The sequence below is a fragment of the Phoxinus phoxinus genome (assembly GCF_949152265.1).
Source record: "Phoxinus phoxinus genome assembly, chromosome: 4".
NCBI lineage: Eukaryota > Metazoa > Chordata > Actinopteri > Cypriniformes > Leuciscidae > Phoxinus > Phoxinus phoxinus.
The window spans coordinates 37,968,214-37,984,829 of record NC_136879.1 but is presented as its reverse complement, the minus strand read 5'-3'; the positions used below and the strand labels follow the sequence as shown (position 1 = coordinate 37,984,829).

General features: G+C 37.3%; 1 protein-coding gene across 2 annotated transcripts in view; it reads left to right on the top strand.

Annotated features, from left to right (window-relative positions):
* wdfy1 (WD repeat and FYVE domain containing 1) overlaps positions 1–16,616 on the top strand; it is a 46,362-nt gene that overhangs the window by 9,553 nt on the left and 20,193 nt on the right. The window contains exons 4-12 of one of the 2 annotated variants that reach the window (XM_079608933.1): positions 408–462; positions 2,222–2,372; positions 3,500–3,612; positions 5,782–5,908; positions 7,292–7,397; positions 8,449–8,550; positions 11,498–11,628; positions 11,725–11,833; positions 13,892–16,608. In XM_079608933.1, coding sequence (XP_079465059.1) covers positions 408–462; positions 2,222–2,372; positions 3,500–3,612; positions 5,782–5,908; positions 7,292–7,397; positions 8,449–8,550; positions 11,498–11,628; positions 11,725–11,833; positions 13,892–13,951 — 954 coding nt within the window. In that variant the 3' untranslated portion in view covers positions 13,952–16,608. Of the gene's footprint in view, positions 1–407; positions 463–2,221; positions 2,373–3,499; positions 3,613–5,781; positions 5,909–7,291; positions 7,398–8,448; positions 8,551–11,497; positions 11,629–11,724; positions 11,834–13,891; positions 16,609–16,616 lie in introns of those variants that run through there. The other variant, XM_079608936.1, reaches the window with a different exon arrangement.

Genomic DNA, 16,616 nt, shown 5'->3' with positions numbered 1-16,616 from the left:
TTTTTTGATGAATAGAAGTTAAAAAAAATGTTGTATTTTTAAAAATATAAATCTTTTATAACATTATAAATGTCTTTACTGTCCCTTTAGATCAATTTAATTCATCCTTGCTGAATAAAAGTATCAATTTCTTTAAAAAAATAAATAAATAAAAACCTCAAATGTTTGAACGGTAGTTTATATATAGGGACTGTGGACTAAAAGCACCATACAAGTAATCAGAAGACTTGAAATATATGCGTAAATGATGCTTTCTTTGTCCTTCTCTGGACCTTGAGTGTCCCGATCACTGTATGGGAAAGAGCTCTTATTTTCTGTGTCACAAAAGGGATGAAAGTCATCTGGGTTTGTACACAGGAGTGTGAGTAAGTGTGTAAACTAACACTTCTTTTCTCTGTCTCTCACAGGAGTTCCTCATCTCAGAAGATTTCAACAAAATGAACCATGTAAAAACATACCCAGGTAAAACCAGAGACGTGTGTGTGTGTGTGTTATCTCCATTAGTGTACTAACATTCCCTTCCAGCAGAGCACTAAACTGTGTTTGTATGACACACACACACACACACGCTACCCTACATTCCTTTGGCCAACTCAATCACTTGAGGATCATTTGATTTTTTTTTCCCAGCATGCCCTGGGGCTAAGACTCCCATGTGAGCTTTCACTAGACACTAGACACTCACACACAAGATGATTATGGCTGGATGAGTCAGAGCTGCTCTGGAAAATGTGTCTGGAGAAAACCGGACAATGCCAGGAAAGCGCGTGTGTGTGTGTGTGTGTGTGTGTGTGAGAGAGAGAGACAGTATTCCGGCTTATAACGGTCAAATATTTGAGTTGACTTGATTTGAATGAATTAGTTGGTATTGTGATCTGCATTATGTTGCTTTCTGATCAGATACAGTTACACTGTTAGTTGCCAGGACACACAATGACCTCAGCAGATGATGACATCGTCTCGCAAACATCTCAACACACAATACCCTCTGCCTTCAAAGCAAATCTCACAAGTGTGTTTGTGTGCTGAATCTAACTCATCCACAGTATCCACAGTTCATGGAATACTGTATCCCACATCGCAATTTGCTTCATCTTTTGTTTCCAGTGTGACGAATGAACCAGAAGAAAGAGTTTTTTTAACTCATTATTTGATTGAACTGCCAAAGGTTGAGACATTTGACCCAAAATCATTACAATTATTACAAATTTAGTTAATTAAAATTCTAAATAACTAAAAAAATGTATAATTAAATAAACATGCATGCAAAAAAAAAAACTGTTACTTAAGTTATTTTATTTTTTTTCAAATATTATTATTTTCAATTAGATTTATGTTTTCATTTTTGTTCAATCTTTTGTAGGCTATTTTTTATTTGTGCTTTTGTCATTGTAATTCATTTAGTTGTTTTTTTTACATTACTGGTTAGTATTTATTTATTTCCAGTGATAATATAGTGTTTATTTTAGTGATTTTGGTTAGTTGCCAAGGCATAATTTCTAATTGTAATTTTTTTTAAATCAAATAATTGTATTTTATGTCAGTTTTTTTTTGTTGTTGACCAAAACAGTGTTTAGTAGTTTTAGTTAACAATAATAACCCCAATTTAAATGAGATCATGTGACAACAATGTATCATGCTACAGTTTATCATGCATTAAGCAGACAGCTTCACATACTATTTAAAAGAAAACCTAGTGGGCAGTAAATATACTGCTCAACTGTTCCTTTCCTAACATAAGTTGTGTCCCAAATGACACACTATACACTAATATACACACTCATGCCCTATATGTACTCATCGGTGTAGTAGTGTGTGAACTTTATTAGGAAATTTTGACATTCAACATCAGAATGTTAAGAGCATGAAGTGTCCAACATTCCACTCTATTTTTTTTTTCGGTTAATTTAGTGCATCATTCGAGTATTAAAAGTTCTATTTGGAATTTTCAGTGTGAACACACTACTCACACTATTTACACTTCAAAACGGCATAGAATACTGCACAAGTACACAAAATTGGGACGCACATAGTCTCAGACCTTTTGAACCTTGATCTTCACCGTGTGTGTGTGTGTGTGTGTGTGTGTGTGTGTGTGTGTGTGTGTGTGTGTGTGTGTGTGTGTGTGTGTGTGTGTGTGTGTGTGTGTGTGTGTGTGTGTGTGTGTGTGTGTGTGTGTGTGTGTGTGTGTGTGTGTGTGTGTGTGTGTGTGTGTGTGCAGCCCATCAGAGCCGTGTGTCGGACCTCATCTTCTCTCTGGAGAGTCAGTGGGTGATCAGTACGGGTCATGATAAAAGCATCAGCTGGATGAGCACTCAGAGCGGCTCTATGCTGGGACGCCACAGCTTCGGCTCATGGGCTTCCTGTTTACAGTATCCTTGACTTCAGTCTCTCCCTGAGAAATATTTCTAATGCATTTGTACATTTTATGCATGCGATTTCTCTGGATCGCAGTGGTTTCTGTAGAGGTAACGTTACATGTGTTAATATAGTTGCTTATAATAATATAAAAAAACATTATTATTTATTACTTTAAAATGTGTATGCACTTTGGTGAGAATTTCTGTCCAGTTTGGGGTCTGTAAGATTTTTAATGTTTTTGAAACCTCTTTTGCTCACCAAGACTTAATTTATTTGATCGAAAATACTGTAAAAACTGTAATATTGCGAAATATTTTTTACAATTTAAAAGAACTGTTTTCTATTTGAATATGTTGTAAAATGTAATTTATTCCTGTGATCAAAGCTGTATTTTCAGCATCATTACTCCAGTCTTCAATGTCACATGATCCTTCAGAAATCAGTATAATATGATGATTTGCTGCTCAAGAAACATTTATGATTATTATTAATGTTGAAGACAGCTGTGCTGCTTCATATTTTAGTGGAAACCGTAGTTCTGCTCATCATGTATATCTAGTTTACAAGTCCCTGAATATCTTTCAAAGACATTTTGATTAAATAGATTTAGGGATTCACCGATATGAAAATTTTAATAACCGATATCTGAAAGCCGATAACCGATATTTTGAACGATACATCTTAATAAATTTTTTTAATATAATTTTTTAGAGCCTGATTACAAAAATAAAAGTCTCTCCATTTAAAAGCCAAGTTTCAAGCACACAATTATAATGTAATTATAATTTTATTTAGCCGATATGACAGACTTGCACATAACTGTATTTTCCTGTTTTGAAGTAAATCCAATCATATTTCAAGCAATTCAAAGCCATCATGGTAAACAGTGAGCATCTGAAGTGTCTCGGCTGAAGTTATTTATCAGCTTTAATATATAGAAGATAAAGATAACATTAAAAATGACCATATATCGGCCGATACCGATATGCTGGCCGATATATCGTGTATAACTAAATAGATTAATTATAAATTTGAATGGATTGGCAAATGAATTAGTGTCTTAAACTGTTTTAAATATGATTTTTGTTATTAGGATTATTTCCTCTCTTCTGTCTTGTTTTCTTGACTACATATGCAGATATGATTACGATACCCAGCATGCCTTTGTAGGAGATCATTCAGGGCAGATCACTTTACTGAAACTGGATGAACAGTCGTGCTCTATCATCACCACACTAAAGGGACATGAAGGTAACACACCTACAAATACACATATATATATATATATATATATATATGGCCACACCAAAGGTCAAGTGTTAATTCTATATGTATAGCTGATCTTTTCAATGTCTATAATACCTTAAAGGGTTAGTTCACCCAAAAATGAAAATTCTGTCAGTAATTATTTACCCTCATGTTGTTCCAACCATGTAAGTCTTTCGTTCATCTTCGGATCACAAATGAAGATATTTTTGATGAAATTTTGATGCGGAAAAACAACAAAAATAACAACTTTATTCCACTATTCATTTCCTTCTCTCTGGGCCTCGAGGTAGTTCACGTAGTGTTTTAGCGCAGCGCATCTGTGTTGCGCGTCACCACGTAGACTCACTATTGGCCGACGCTGGTCATGTGTGTGATGCGTGGTGACGTGCAACACAGACGCGCTGCGCTAAAACACTACGTGAACTACCTCGAGGCCCAGAGAGAAGGAAATGAATAGTGGAATAAAGTCGTTATTTTTGTTGTTTTTCCGCACATAAAGTATTGACGTCGCATGATAAACTTAATGCAGAGCCACTGTAGTCACTTGGACTATTGTAACGATGTTTTAATAACTATTCTGGGCCGGCGAGTTTGGGTCCCTCTGAAAGCCTATGGAGGAGTGAGACTGCCTTCAGATTTCATCAAAAATATCTTAATTTGGGATCCGAAGATGAACGAAAGACTTACATGGTTGGAACAACATGAGGGTGAGTAATTACTGACAGAATTTTCATTTTTGGGTGAACTAACCCTTTAAGGCCCCGATATACTCACGGCGAAGGTCTTTTTCGTTCTTCGCGAAGTGGTAAAAAGAAATTGTAAATATATGTGACCAGCAGTTTACTGTTAGCAAACATCCCGACACTCAGAGCGGTGTTTAGATGAATATGTAAATATGTGCTTTCCTCTCAGAAACAAACGAATAAATAAAATAACACAGGTGAGAAAACAGCAGTAAAGAAAGCATCTGTTCAGCGATTTTAATATGTTTGCACAAACTCTGCAATTCAGCACTCCAGTCAAGGAACTAGGGCCCTATAATTTCAGCAATCGCGGAAATCTGGGCGACACAACCCCTCCCATCATTTCTGATCAGGGGATCGCTTCACAAAGTGCCCTGATTGGTTCGCGCGTCTGAGCCGCCTCGCCATAGGTTCGTGCGGTTGGCGCATGACCGCGCTAGACGCTCAGCTATGTGCGTTTTAACCAGTTAATAGAACCATTCATGTTTTTAAGCTCATAACCATTCATATTTTGTTGTTATTTGAAGTACTTAGAGTGCAGTGTTATGTTGCATCATGCAGTATTTGTCCTGAAAAGCACTGAGTAAATGTGATGTTTGGTACCTCAATAAATGTAAGGTCATTCCTATTTTATTTGTATATATTTTAATAATTAACATTAAAATAACATAATTAACAACTAAAATAACAGTAAAGGGTAAAAAAACACTGAATTCCCAAAAATGAAAATGGAAAAAACTGACTTTGGGAAAAAAGAAAACGGATTTTATAGGGCCTAAGTACAATATACAATAGATTGCTTAAAAGCAAGCGTCTTTACAGAATTAAACATGACATAACAGAGTCTGTGTCTCTTTCAATAAGGAATCACAAGTTCAGTTTCTACTGTAGAGCCGCTCTCCAGTGTGTTCATGTTTCGGACTGAACAGAAGAAATGAAAAGGAGAAGATTTCCACGTCAAAGAAGGCGGAGCCTCAGAGCCACACCCACCTATTACATCATCGCCACGTGCCAATGGTAGTTCAGAGGTGTTTACCAGCCAGAGCGAACGTCTCCCTGGAAAATTCACATTTGGCAAGGCGCTTTGAAATCCCCCGAAACAAACTCCAAACTCCTTCATTTTTGGCCTGATTTTGTTTGAAATCACATCACACCCGTTCGTCCGTCGGTTTCGCTGGAAGTATATCAGGGCCTTTATAGTCCACATTAAGCAGTTTAGAGCTAAAAGGGAGGTTTAGTCACGTTTAGCTCACTTTTGAGGACAGTTTTGTCTCCGAACTATAGCTTGCTTTTTCTCAACACATCCGAGTGTCTTTTGTAACTGGTTTCACAGTTTTGTGAAAGAACTGATTTCACACTTGAGCTTTTCCTTTAATATTCTTCTGTCTGTCTGTCTGTCTGTCTGTAGGTAGTGTTGCTGTGTTATATTGGGACCCGGTTCAGAGGTGGCTGTTTTCCGGAGCATCTGATCACAGTGTGATCATGTGGGACATTGGTGGCAGACAAGGACGCACATTACTACTGCAGGGACACCAGTAAGACACACACACACACACACACACAAACACAAACACACACACACATATGGTTTACGTGGACTCTCTCCATAGACATAATGGTTTTTATACTGTACAAACTGTATTTTCTCTCCCCTTACACTAACTCTACCCCTAAACCTACACATCATATAAACTTTCTGCATTTTTTTATCTCAAAAGACAGTTTAGTATGTTTAAAAAAAAAAGCCATTTGGTTTATAAGGACACAGGAAGAAAATGTCCCCATAAACCATGTTTACGTTGTAATACCCATGTCATTTTATACATATTTGTCCTCATAAATCATATAGGTATACAAGACACACACACACACACACACACACACACTTGACAGTAATAGCCTTAATGAAACATTGCTATCAGTGCTACTAGGCTGTGGATGGCATAAGAAACCAAAATTGAGAACTATTGAGAAATGTAAGTATTTCTCTATTTTCAGTTCCATTTCTTTAAAAGAAAATACTGAAAGTGAATGATTTTCATGACTTTCAGTTACATAAACAATCTTTGAGCAGGAGCATTCTTCTAAAAGTGTGCTGTAAACGTAATGGTGTAAGAACATAGACAAAATAAATCACTTTAGCGTGAAACTAGACCTTTATGGGGTTTGTTTGGTTGTAATAACCTTCTGACTCTACATTTATTACCTGTACATTTCATAAATATTTAGTCAGTAAATGAACATTTAAAGATTGATTTGAGATTGTTTGAATTATTTTATTATGTGAGATTAAAGAGACCACAGAGCGTTAAAAAAGTTTTGCTGTTTTAAAAAAAAGAAATGAATACTTTTATTTAGCAAGTGCGTGTTAAATTGATCAAAAGTGGCATTACATACATTAATAATGTTACAAAATATTTCTCTTTTTAAATTCAGAAATTCTAAATTATATTTATCAAAGACGCCTGAAAAGAATGAATCATGGTTTCCACAACAAATATGAAGCAGCACAACTCTTTTCAACATTGATAATAATCATAAATGTTTCTTGAGCAGCAAATCATCATATTATACTGATTTCTGAAGGATCATGTGACACTGAAGTAATGATGCTGAAAATTCACAGGAATAATTTACGTATTCACATATTCCAATAGAAAACATTGCAAATAAGTCTTTAAATTGTAATAATATTTTCACAAACAGTTTCTTCAAATTGTAATAATATTTCACTGTTTTTACTGTGTGTGTGTGTGTGTGTGTGTGTGTGTGTGTGTGTGTGTGTGTGTGTGTGTGTGTGTGTGTGTGTGTGTGTGTGTGTGTGTGTGTGTGTGTGTGTGTGTGTGTGTGTGTGTGTGTGTGTGTGTGTGTGTGTGTGTGTGTGTGTGTGTGTGTGTGTGTGTGTGTGTGTGTGTCAGTGAGAAGGTCCAGGCGTTGAGGTATCTGCGTTTGACACACCAGCTGGTGTCCTGCTCTGCGGATGGAGGAATGACCGTCTGGAACATGGACACAACTCGAGAAGAGGTACTTGTACAGTAGTTGACATGATGTATGGAGGTATATGTCACTATTTTAGCATGTGCTGGAACGCTGTATTGACCAATTAGCATCCTGGACGGGAACTATCTGTTTTATTAATATACACTGCCCAGCCAAAAATAACAAGTCGCTGATTGGATCATTATTGCAGTGATTATTATGTTTCTAGCATGTTATGTGTTTGGCAACAGTTCTTCTAACCCTTGTTGATGGAGTGTGTAGCTTTTCATTTCTTAAACAACCATGTAGGAAGACACATCATGATGACAACGTCAAGATTCATCAGGATCAAATTGTGAAAGAACAAAATCTTGACCAAAAATGTATGCACCTCTTGATGGAAATACATGTAGAGATGATATTTCCATCGTGAGATGCATCAATGTTTGATTAAGATCTTATATTGTCAATGCAAGAGTCCAGCACTCTGTGAAGTCTCCTCATCCCAAAGACTTTCAGTGAATTTAAGATCTGGACTCAGAGGAGCGAGTCATGTGTGAAAATGATTCTTCATGCTCCTCCCGAACAGTCTTTCATAGTTTGATCCTGATGAATCTTGACATTGTCATCCTGGAATATGGACATGATGTGTCTTCCTACATGGTTGTTTAAGAAATGAAAAGCTACACACTCCATCAATAAGGGTTATAATAACTGTTGCCAAACATATAACATGCTAGAAATATAATAATCACTGCAATAATGATCCAATCATAGACTCTAAAGCATTTGCCTGTTTAAATCCAAACAGCAACTTTGTCCGGGCAGTGTAGTGTACAAGCTCGATCACACACTGCACACACACACACGTATATCAGAACATATTCTTGAATGAATCCATGGCCAAGTGTCTAATCATGGAGCAGTGACGTCTCCGGGGTGTCGTCATGGCAACCCCTGCGTCAGTCATTAAAGTCACATCCATCTCTATGGTGACCTGAAAGCGGTTCAGACTCAAAATGTAATCTCTCTCTCTCTCTCTCTCTCTCTCTCTCATTCTTTCTTTCTTTCTTTCTTTCTTTCTTTCTTTCTTCAGGCTCCACAGTGGCTGGAGAGTGATTCCTGTCAGAAATGCGAACAGCCGTTTTTTTGGAATATAAAGCAGATGTGGGACACTAAGACCCTGGGGCTCCGACAGGTACCGCCGCTTTTAAAGGGATAGTTCACCCAAAGAAAAATTAATACATGAAAATTAGCCCATGATTTACTCACCCTCAAGTCATCCTAGGTGTATTTGACATTCTTCCTTCAGGCGAAAACAATCGGAGTTAAATTAAAAAAAAATCCAACCTTTATAATGGCAGTGAATTGCCGTTTCTGTTTTGAAGTCCATAAAAGTGCATCTATCCATCACAAGCTAGAATTTTACTTTGTAAGATGTTAAATAAGAAATATTTTTTCTCACACAAACTCATCGCTTCGCTTTTCTTCGCTTCACTTCAGAAGGCCTTTTATTAACCTTTATTTATGATGCACTTTTATGATGGATAGATGCACTTTTATGGACTCAAAACAGAAACAGCAATTCACTGCCATTATAAAGCCAGGACTTTTTAAAGGATAATTAAACCCCTAAACTCCACCCTCTGGCAATATTTGAAAAAATTGGTGTTATCGTTTACAATTACAGTCTTGTATTCAGTCATTTTAGAGATTTTAAAATGTTTATAAATAATATTAGTGACACCAATATTCTCACAAAGCAAATAATCTCCTCCTGTAGGGGTGTGATTAGTGAGCCATACGTCACACGGCACCACAACTTCCAATAGGAAAATTCAACTGCAGTAGCCACCGTTCAACCTGAAGAGGGCAGCACTCAAGACGTTTTTACTCCATATATTGTAGAATTAAAACACTTTATACCCAAATGTCAAAACATTTACTTGAATCAATGAACAGCACTAATAAAGCCCCAGTCTTGCAGATCCTGTAAAGATGAATGTGTATTTATGTCGTAGAAAAGTGAAATTATTTTTGAATTTGGAGCCTTCTAGACTGAGAAAAGCCAGAAAATGTATTTGTGGCTCATTTGAATGAAAGACAACAACTCCCAGAATGCACTTGCTTCACTGCCCTACGAGGCCACTCCTAAGCCACGCCTACCGGTAAGAGCGCAGTTAAACAACAAGGCTAGGCTAATAGTGAGTCTCCGTGACAAGTCTGCCCGGGATTTCGAGATCGCCAAAAATGTCCGGGATTCGGCTTTTGCGTTGTACAGTCGCCATTCATCATGTTTCCTGTGGCGAGCAGGACGAGACTGACGGCCGCGGGAGAACGACGCGAGGCCGGTGGCGTGATTACTGATTACTGATGAGTGACACCTGTGAGACGCACCGGTCTCGTCTCGTATCTCTCACGGAGGAGCATGGATTTTATTAGCAATGTTAAAACGCACATCAACCGATCACTTGTTTAGCGTTTATGTAAACACTACATTCATAATCACCAATTGGAATGAATTCAGTTAGACGGAAACAAAAGGTGTGCATGTAAACAATGAATGGCGACTGCAGAAAGCAAAAGCCGAATCCCGGACATTTCGGACGATCTCGACGGCCAGACATGTCCGGGAAAAAGAGGACGGTAACCCCTACTACTCAGCTTTCTCCACAGAATAAGAACCCGTTAGCTTAGCTTCCAATAAAAGATGGCGGACACTATTTGTGCATTCTGTGAGTGAGATCCTTCCCTCTATGGGCGGGTTGAAAACATGCGGATCTAGCGCCTCCTACTGGCTGTAGTTTTTAGCCTCTGGCCAGAAAACCCTCCGATGATGCAAAATTACCATTTTTGCGTCATCTGACTATTTTTTACAGACAAAAAATACATAAATCTATCGTCTCTGGGGGACATGAGGGAGGGAAGCACGGTAATTTGAAAATACTACAGGTTTTCTACCGATACAAAGCTTAAAGGGTCAAAAATGAAAATAATGTCATTAATGACTCACCCTCATGTCGTTCTAAGCCCGTAAGACCTCCGTTCATCTTCGGAACACAATTTAAGATATTTTAGATTTAGTCCGAGAGATTTCTGTCCCTCCATTGAAGCTGTATATACAGTATACTGTCCATGTCCATAAAGGTAATATAAACATCATCAAAGTAGTCCATGTGACATCAGTGGGTTAGTTAGAAGTTTTTGAAGCATCGAAAATACTTTTTGGTCCAAAAATAACACAAAATAAGACTTTGTTCAGCATTAAATTCTCTCCCGGGGGTGTTGTCAATCCTTCACAGTTACGCTGATGGCATAAGACGCTGATGACGTGTTATCCGGTGCGCCCGAGCTTCGTTTACAGTCTGAGGGAGACGCACGCTGTAAAAGTGTCTCATCCGCGACATGCATATTTACGCACCATTAAAAAAATGATATCCACGCAAACAATATAGAATAGCTTGAATATAGCGTGTGTCTCCCTCAGACTGTAAACGAAGCTCGGGCGCACCGGATAACACGTCATCGGCGTCTTACGTCAGCAGCGTCACTGCGGAGTCCTGAACGCAGATTGACAACAGACCCGGGAGAGAATTTAATGCTGAATAAAGTCTTATTTTGTGTTATTTTTGGACCAAAAAGTATTTTCGATGCTTCAAAAACTTCTAACTAACCCACTGATGTCACATGGACTACTTTGATGATGTTTATATTACCTTTATGGACAAGGACAGTATACTGTATATACAGCTTCAATGGAGGGACAGAAGCTCTCGGACTAAATCTAAAATATCTTAAACTGTGTTCCGAAGATGAACGGAGGTCTTACGGGCTTAGAACGACATGAGGGTGAGTCATTAATGACATTATTTTCATTTTTGGGTGAACTAACCCTTTAATGCTAAATCCTGAAGTATCCCTTTAACTAAAAAAAGTTGTTTCAGGGTTTAGTTACCCTTTAATAAAACTCTGGTTGTATTCGTCTGAAAGGAGAATGTCACACACACCTAGGATGACTTGAGGGTGAGTAAATCATTTTTGGGTGAACTATCCCTTTAAGCCTGTTATTCATCTGCACTCTCGAAGTCTAAATGCAGCGTCTCAGTGCTTCACGATGTAATGCCCGTGTCATATCCTGTCCTCAGCATCACTGCAGGAAGTGTGGCAAGGCCATTTGTGGGAAGTGTAGTTCTAAACGCTCCACGTACCCCGTCATGGGCTTTGAGTTCCAGGTGCGCATGTGTGACGACTGCTACGACACGATAAAAGAGGAAGAGTGAGTCGTTTTATTTTACGTTAGTCGTCTTTCTGTTTTCGTCTTTGCTTTTCTGTTTGGTTCTTATTCTTGTGTGTTTACATTTGCGCCCTGCAGTCGGACTCCTCTGGCTACGTTTCATGAAGGGAAACACAACATCGCTCACATGGACATGGACCCGAGCCGAGGACTGATGGTCACATGTGGGACTGATCGAGTTGTTAAGGTCATACACCAGATGACTTACTACATTTGTTAAACTGTGCAGAATATAACCAGATATCACTGCATGGAACATCATATCCCACAATGCAATGCACCCAACTTTTCATTTTTCACTGAGACAAATTAAATAAAAAATATTAGCCAGGATTTTAAAACATCTTCCTGAATTGATTATTTGATTTTATATATATATATATATATATATATATATATAAGTTGTTTATTATTTTATTTTTGTTGTTGTTGCTTAATGACTTGATTATTTTTATATATATATAAAATATCATTATAATGACTGAATGAATCAGTATTTTTTAAGGAATGTCTTGAATTAATTATTCATTGGCAAATACATTCAATGATAAATAACAGTGAGTTGTCCCCACCTACTGGTGTAATGATGTAATTGATATTATCATTATTTGAAGAATCAAGATACTTTCGAAACGTGATCTACCTTATTCTATTTCAAAATAATATATATATATATATATATATATTAGGGGTGTAACGGTACACAAAAATCACGGTTCGGTACGTACCTCGGTTTTAAAGTCACGGTTCGGTTTATTTTCGGTACAGTAAGGGAAAGAAATGCAAACATTAAACTGCAGGTTGTTTATTAATATAAACTTTTTTTTAACAGTTTGTTTACACTTTTTTAAACACTTTTTAATAAAATATAATAACATATATATAAAATAAAAAAAGAATAAGAAATAAAATACTGCTGCAAAGTTCTCCACTAAATAAAATACTCTCAGTCTCAAACCAATATCACATAATAAAATATAATGAAAAATATAAATAAATAACTATGATTACAGTGCAGCATTACCAATCCCAGCTTGTAGGCCTGCTCATATTTAAAAATTAAGGCTGGGAATCGATAAAAAAAAATGAACTAATTAATTGCACAATTTGCTGTTATAAATTGCAATTCCTCAAATATATATAACTATACCAGCTCAGCAAATAGAAGTGTACTACTGAGAAATTTCACCTTATTTGAGCGGACTTTGCTTTTCCAGTGCGTGATCGGTACATGATTGGAGTGTTTGGGCCGTTAACGACAGAGCAGAACGCGCAGCGCAAACACGGACTCGAACATTGAGCAGAGAGCGCAGCGGGCCGACACACACACACACACACACACACACACACACACACACACACACACACACACACACACCCACACACACCCACACACACACACACACACACACACCCACACACACACACACACACACACACACACACACACACACACACACACACACACACACACACACACACACACGGAACGGAGAGTGCGGCGGCGCACGCAGAGCGGAAAAGCTTTTTTTCGCCCTGCAGTCTATTTCATTGGTTTAGGTTACAGTGACGACGGGTAAAACACTGGTAAAACTTTAGAATCAGCTGCAGGGCGGGATTTGCGCTGAACGCGGAGACTTCCGCCACTTAATATGTTCGTGTGGAAACACGAAAATGTACCTATGTTCCGCACACAAAATATTGCATTCAGTCATTCGGTACACACGTGCACCGAACCGAAAGCCCTGTACCGAAACGGTCCGGTACGAATACACGTACCGTTACACCCCTAATATATATACATACAAAATGTATTAATCATGAATAATCGCGTCTAACATAAAGGTTTTTATGTGCACACACATATATTATATAAACAAACTTATGTTAGATCCGACTAAGCGATTTCACAGTCCTAATATAATTGAATGAAATTTTATGAAAATTAGAAATTTTAAATAATAAACTGAAAAAACAGTTTAAATTGAAGTACTACACAAAGTACATAACAAACTTACTAAAACTAAATAGCTAATGCAAAATATTAATAAATACTATAATTGTATATAAATAATACTAAAATAACACTGCTAGTATTTGTTCATAAATCCATTTGTTCTTGTTACGTGTGAATGGTTTTACGTCCAATTTACTCAAATTTGTTCCGATTGTGTTTGATGAATGAAGTCTTCTCCTGCCCTCTGATTGGCCCTCCCTGCTAATCGTTTGATTGGTCTGTCCACAGATCTGGGACATGACGCAGGTGGTGGGCAGCAGTGTAGCGGCGGGATTCTCTCCCCGCTGATTGGCTGTTTCTGAAGGCTCCGCCCACACTCCAACAACAGATATCTGTCGAGGATCATGGAAACACTCACCTACCTGTCTAACTCTCTCGTCCTTCAGCTGTGGAGTCTACGCTAAACGGACAGTTCAATACGGTGTATGTCAATATGTGTGTGTTCTTGGGATGATCCTTGATGGCGTTCATGACTCTTATGAGGTATGGTGGCCTGGATTTGAGCGAACATGAACTCAAGGTACTTCTAAAAGCACAATATTTGCGCTCTTTCTTTCTATGCGTGTGTGTCCCTCTATCCATAAGTATCATTCTAAAAAAACAGGAAGCATTTTTTTCATCCAACATCCTGTTTATTTATCCATCTGTCTTGTTTATCTTTCACTTTTTGAATTTGAGTGCCACTACTGGCTATAGTAACCACCACTTGCATACATTCTCATACAAACTCAAACCTAAAGATAGACGGGTTCGGGTCAGGTAGGTGAGGATAATTAAATGTAGCATATAAAATCCATGAAACATTTTATGACTAAACGCATTTAGTTAGTACACAATCTTTGTAGAGTTCTTCTGTTAAACACTATTTATAGCGCTAATCGTTGTTTCTCTGTGGTTTAAGGGACAAATTAAAGTGATGGTTAACTCATAAATGAAAATTTGTCAACATGTATTCACTTTCTTCTGTGGAACAGAAAATTAGACGTTTAGCTGAACTTGGGCTCCAAAAATCGTAAAATGAGTCCATACGACGTGTGCACTGTATTACAACTCTTCTGAAACCTAATGATAGCTTCCAAAACCAAAAATTAACAATAAAATGACTGCGTACGACCTATGCAGTGTATTAAGTGCGCTATATTCCCCAAAAAATAACTTGTTTTTTTGTAGTGGTTAAGTTGCCATTTTGAATTTGCGTATGTACAGAGCCCCTAATCGTAATGGGACATGGTGATGGGAAAAATATGAGATGTTTAGAAAAACTATGTCAATACATTTGCGTTCCCCCCAAAAAAACTTGGTGTTGGCTTGTAAAGAGTCTCTCAATGGAAAGCAAACATTTTATTAGAGAACACAAAAACATTGACATAATTTTTCCTCCTATCTCTTATCATTTTCCCTCCTATATATTTTTTTATTATTACCGTGTCCCTTTAAGGGGCTCAGTAGTAACGATAACAAGTGGTATTATTTCGCGCTAGCGAATTTATATGCAAATAAGATCTGAGAGGCGAGATTTTTAGCATTACATAAACATTTCCCTGACATAAAGCTACTAGGAAAATAATTTTTTTTGTGTGTGTGTTCCACTGAAGTAAGAAAATAATACGGCTTTGAAACGGCGTTAGTAAATGATGACAGAATTGTAATTTTTTGGGTTCACTATTTCTTTAAGGATTAGTATATTTCTTTCAACATGCTTCAGATTCAAGCTGGAAGCAGCTTCTAGATTATTTAAATTTACACACAGCTCACAACTAACATAACAATGGCCAATGAGAAGATACAACTATAACCTGTTTACAAACATTAACGTTAACTGCAGCGCTGTTTCTGGCGTACTTTCGATATCTTCACTCTCAACTGTCGCGTCTGGAGTTTCCCTCAGTCGTTATCTGTCGTTCAATTGTCTTGACGAGTTCTCGGTTCCTTGCACTGAATTGCACAGTCTGTGTGTGTTCATGATCTGAGGGTACAAACGGCGTTTGTGCGAGTGTTTGCATTAAATGGCTGATTTGTGCCTTTGTAAAGCGCTTGCTTCACACCGCTCGTTTTGATTTGGCCTTCGTCACCAAATGCCGCGCTTTGTAAATAATCTCATTCCCATTAATGAAACTTATTTTCCTAATATTTGCTTCGTGTACAATCCAAGATGAGTCAGAAAGCAGATGTCGTGTGTGTCATTTAATTGGTTAGATACTGGTGACGATTGTAATTTCTCATCTCATCTTTCATTTTCGTTTATAATATTGTTCTTATTGTGTTCTTAAAGGGATAGGTCACCTAAAAATTATGTTTTAAATATATAATTTACTCACCTTCAAGTTGTTCCAAAACTGTAAGAATTTCTTTCTTCTGCTGAACACAAAATAAGTTATTTTGAAGAATGTTGGTAACCAGACAGTTGATGAGTCCTATTAACTTACATAGTATTTTTTTTACATACCGTATTCTTCAAAATATCTTCGAAATGAGAGCGAAATTCATACAACTTGAGGGTGAGTAAAAAAAATGACAGAAATTATACATTTTTGGGTGGACTTTCTCTTTAACATCTATTTTTCTGAAACTGACCCTTTTTTGCAGAGATCACAGTTCAGTTTAACCACCATGTGAAATAAAAAAACATGTTTTCTTTATCTTCAGACATTGAAAACATCTAATGATCGAACTCTAAAACTGTAAATAACTCTAAAATGACTTTGAGACCTGTTTTTCTATGTTCTTTTTTCTAAGACTTGCTTTACTTCAGTAGTACTTAAGTATTATTCTCTCTATGTGTACAAAGTTGAGCTTCTGCGCTGGAGCGCTCAAACATCTGTATTTTTCATACGAAAATCTCTTGCCGCTAATATATGAAAACTGACACAAGTCTTAATGCTGACTGGTAGTTTCTGCCCAGAGATTGAACGAAATATTACAATAAAGTTCTAAGCTGTATCTCACATGCAAG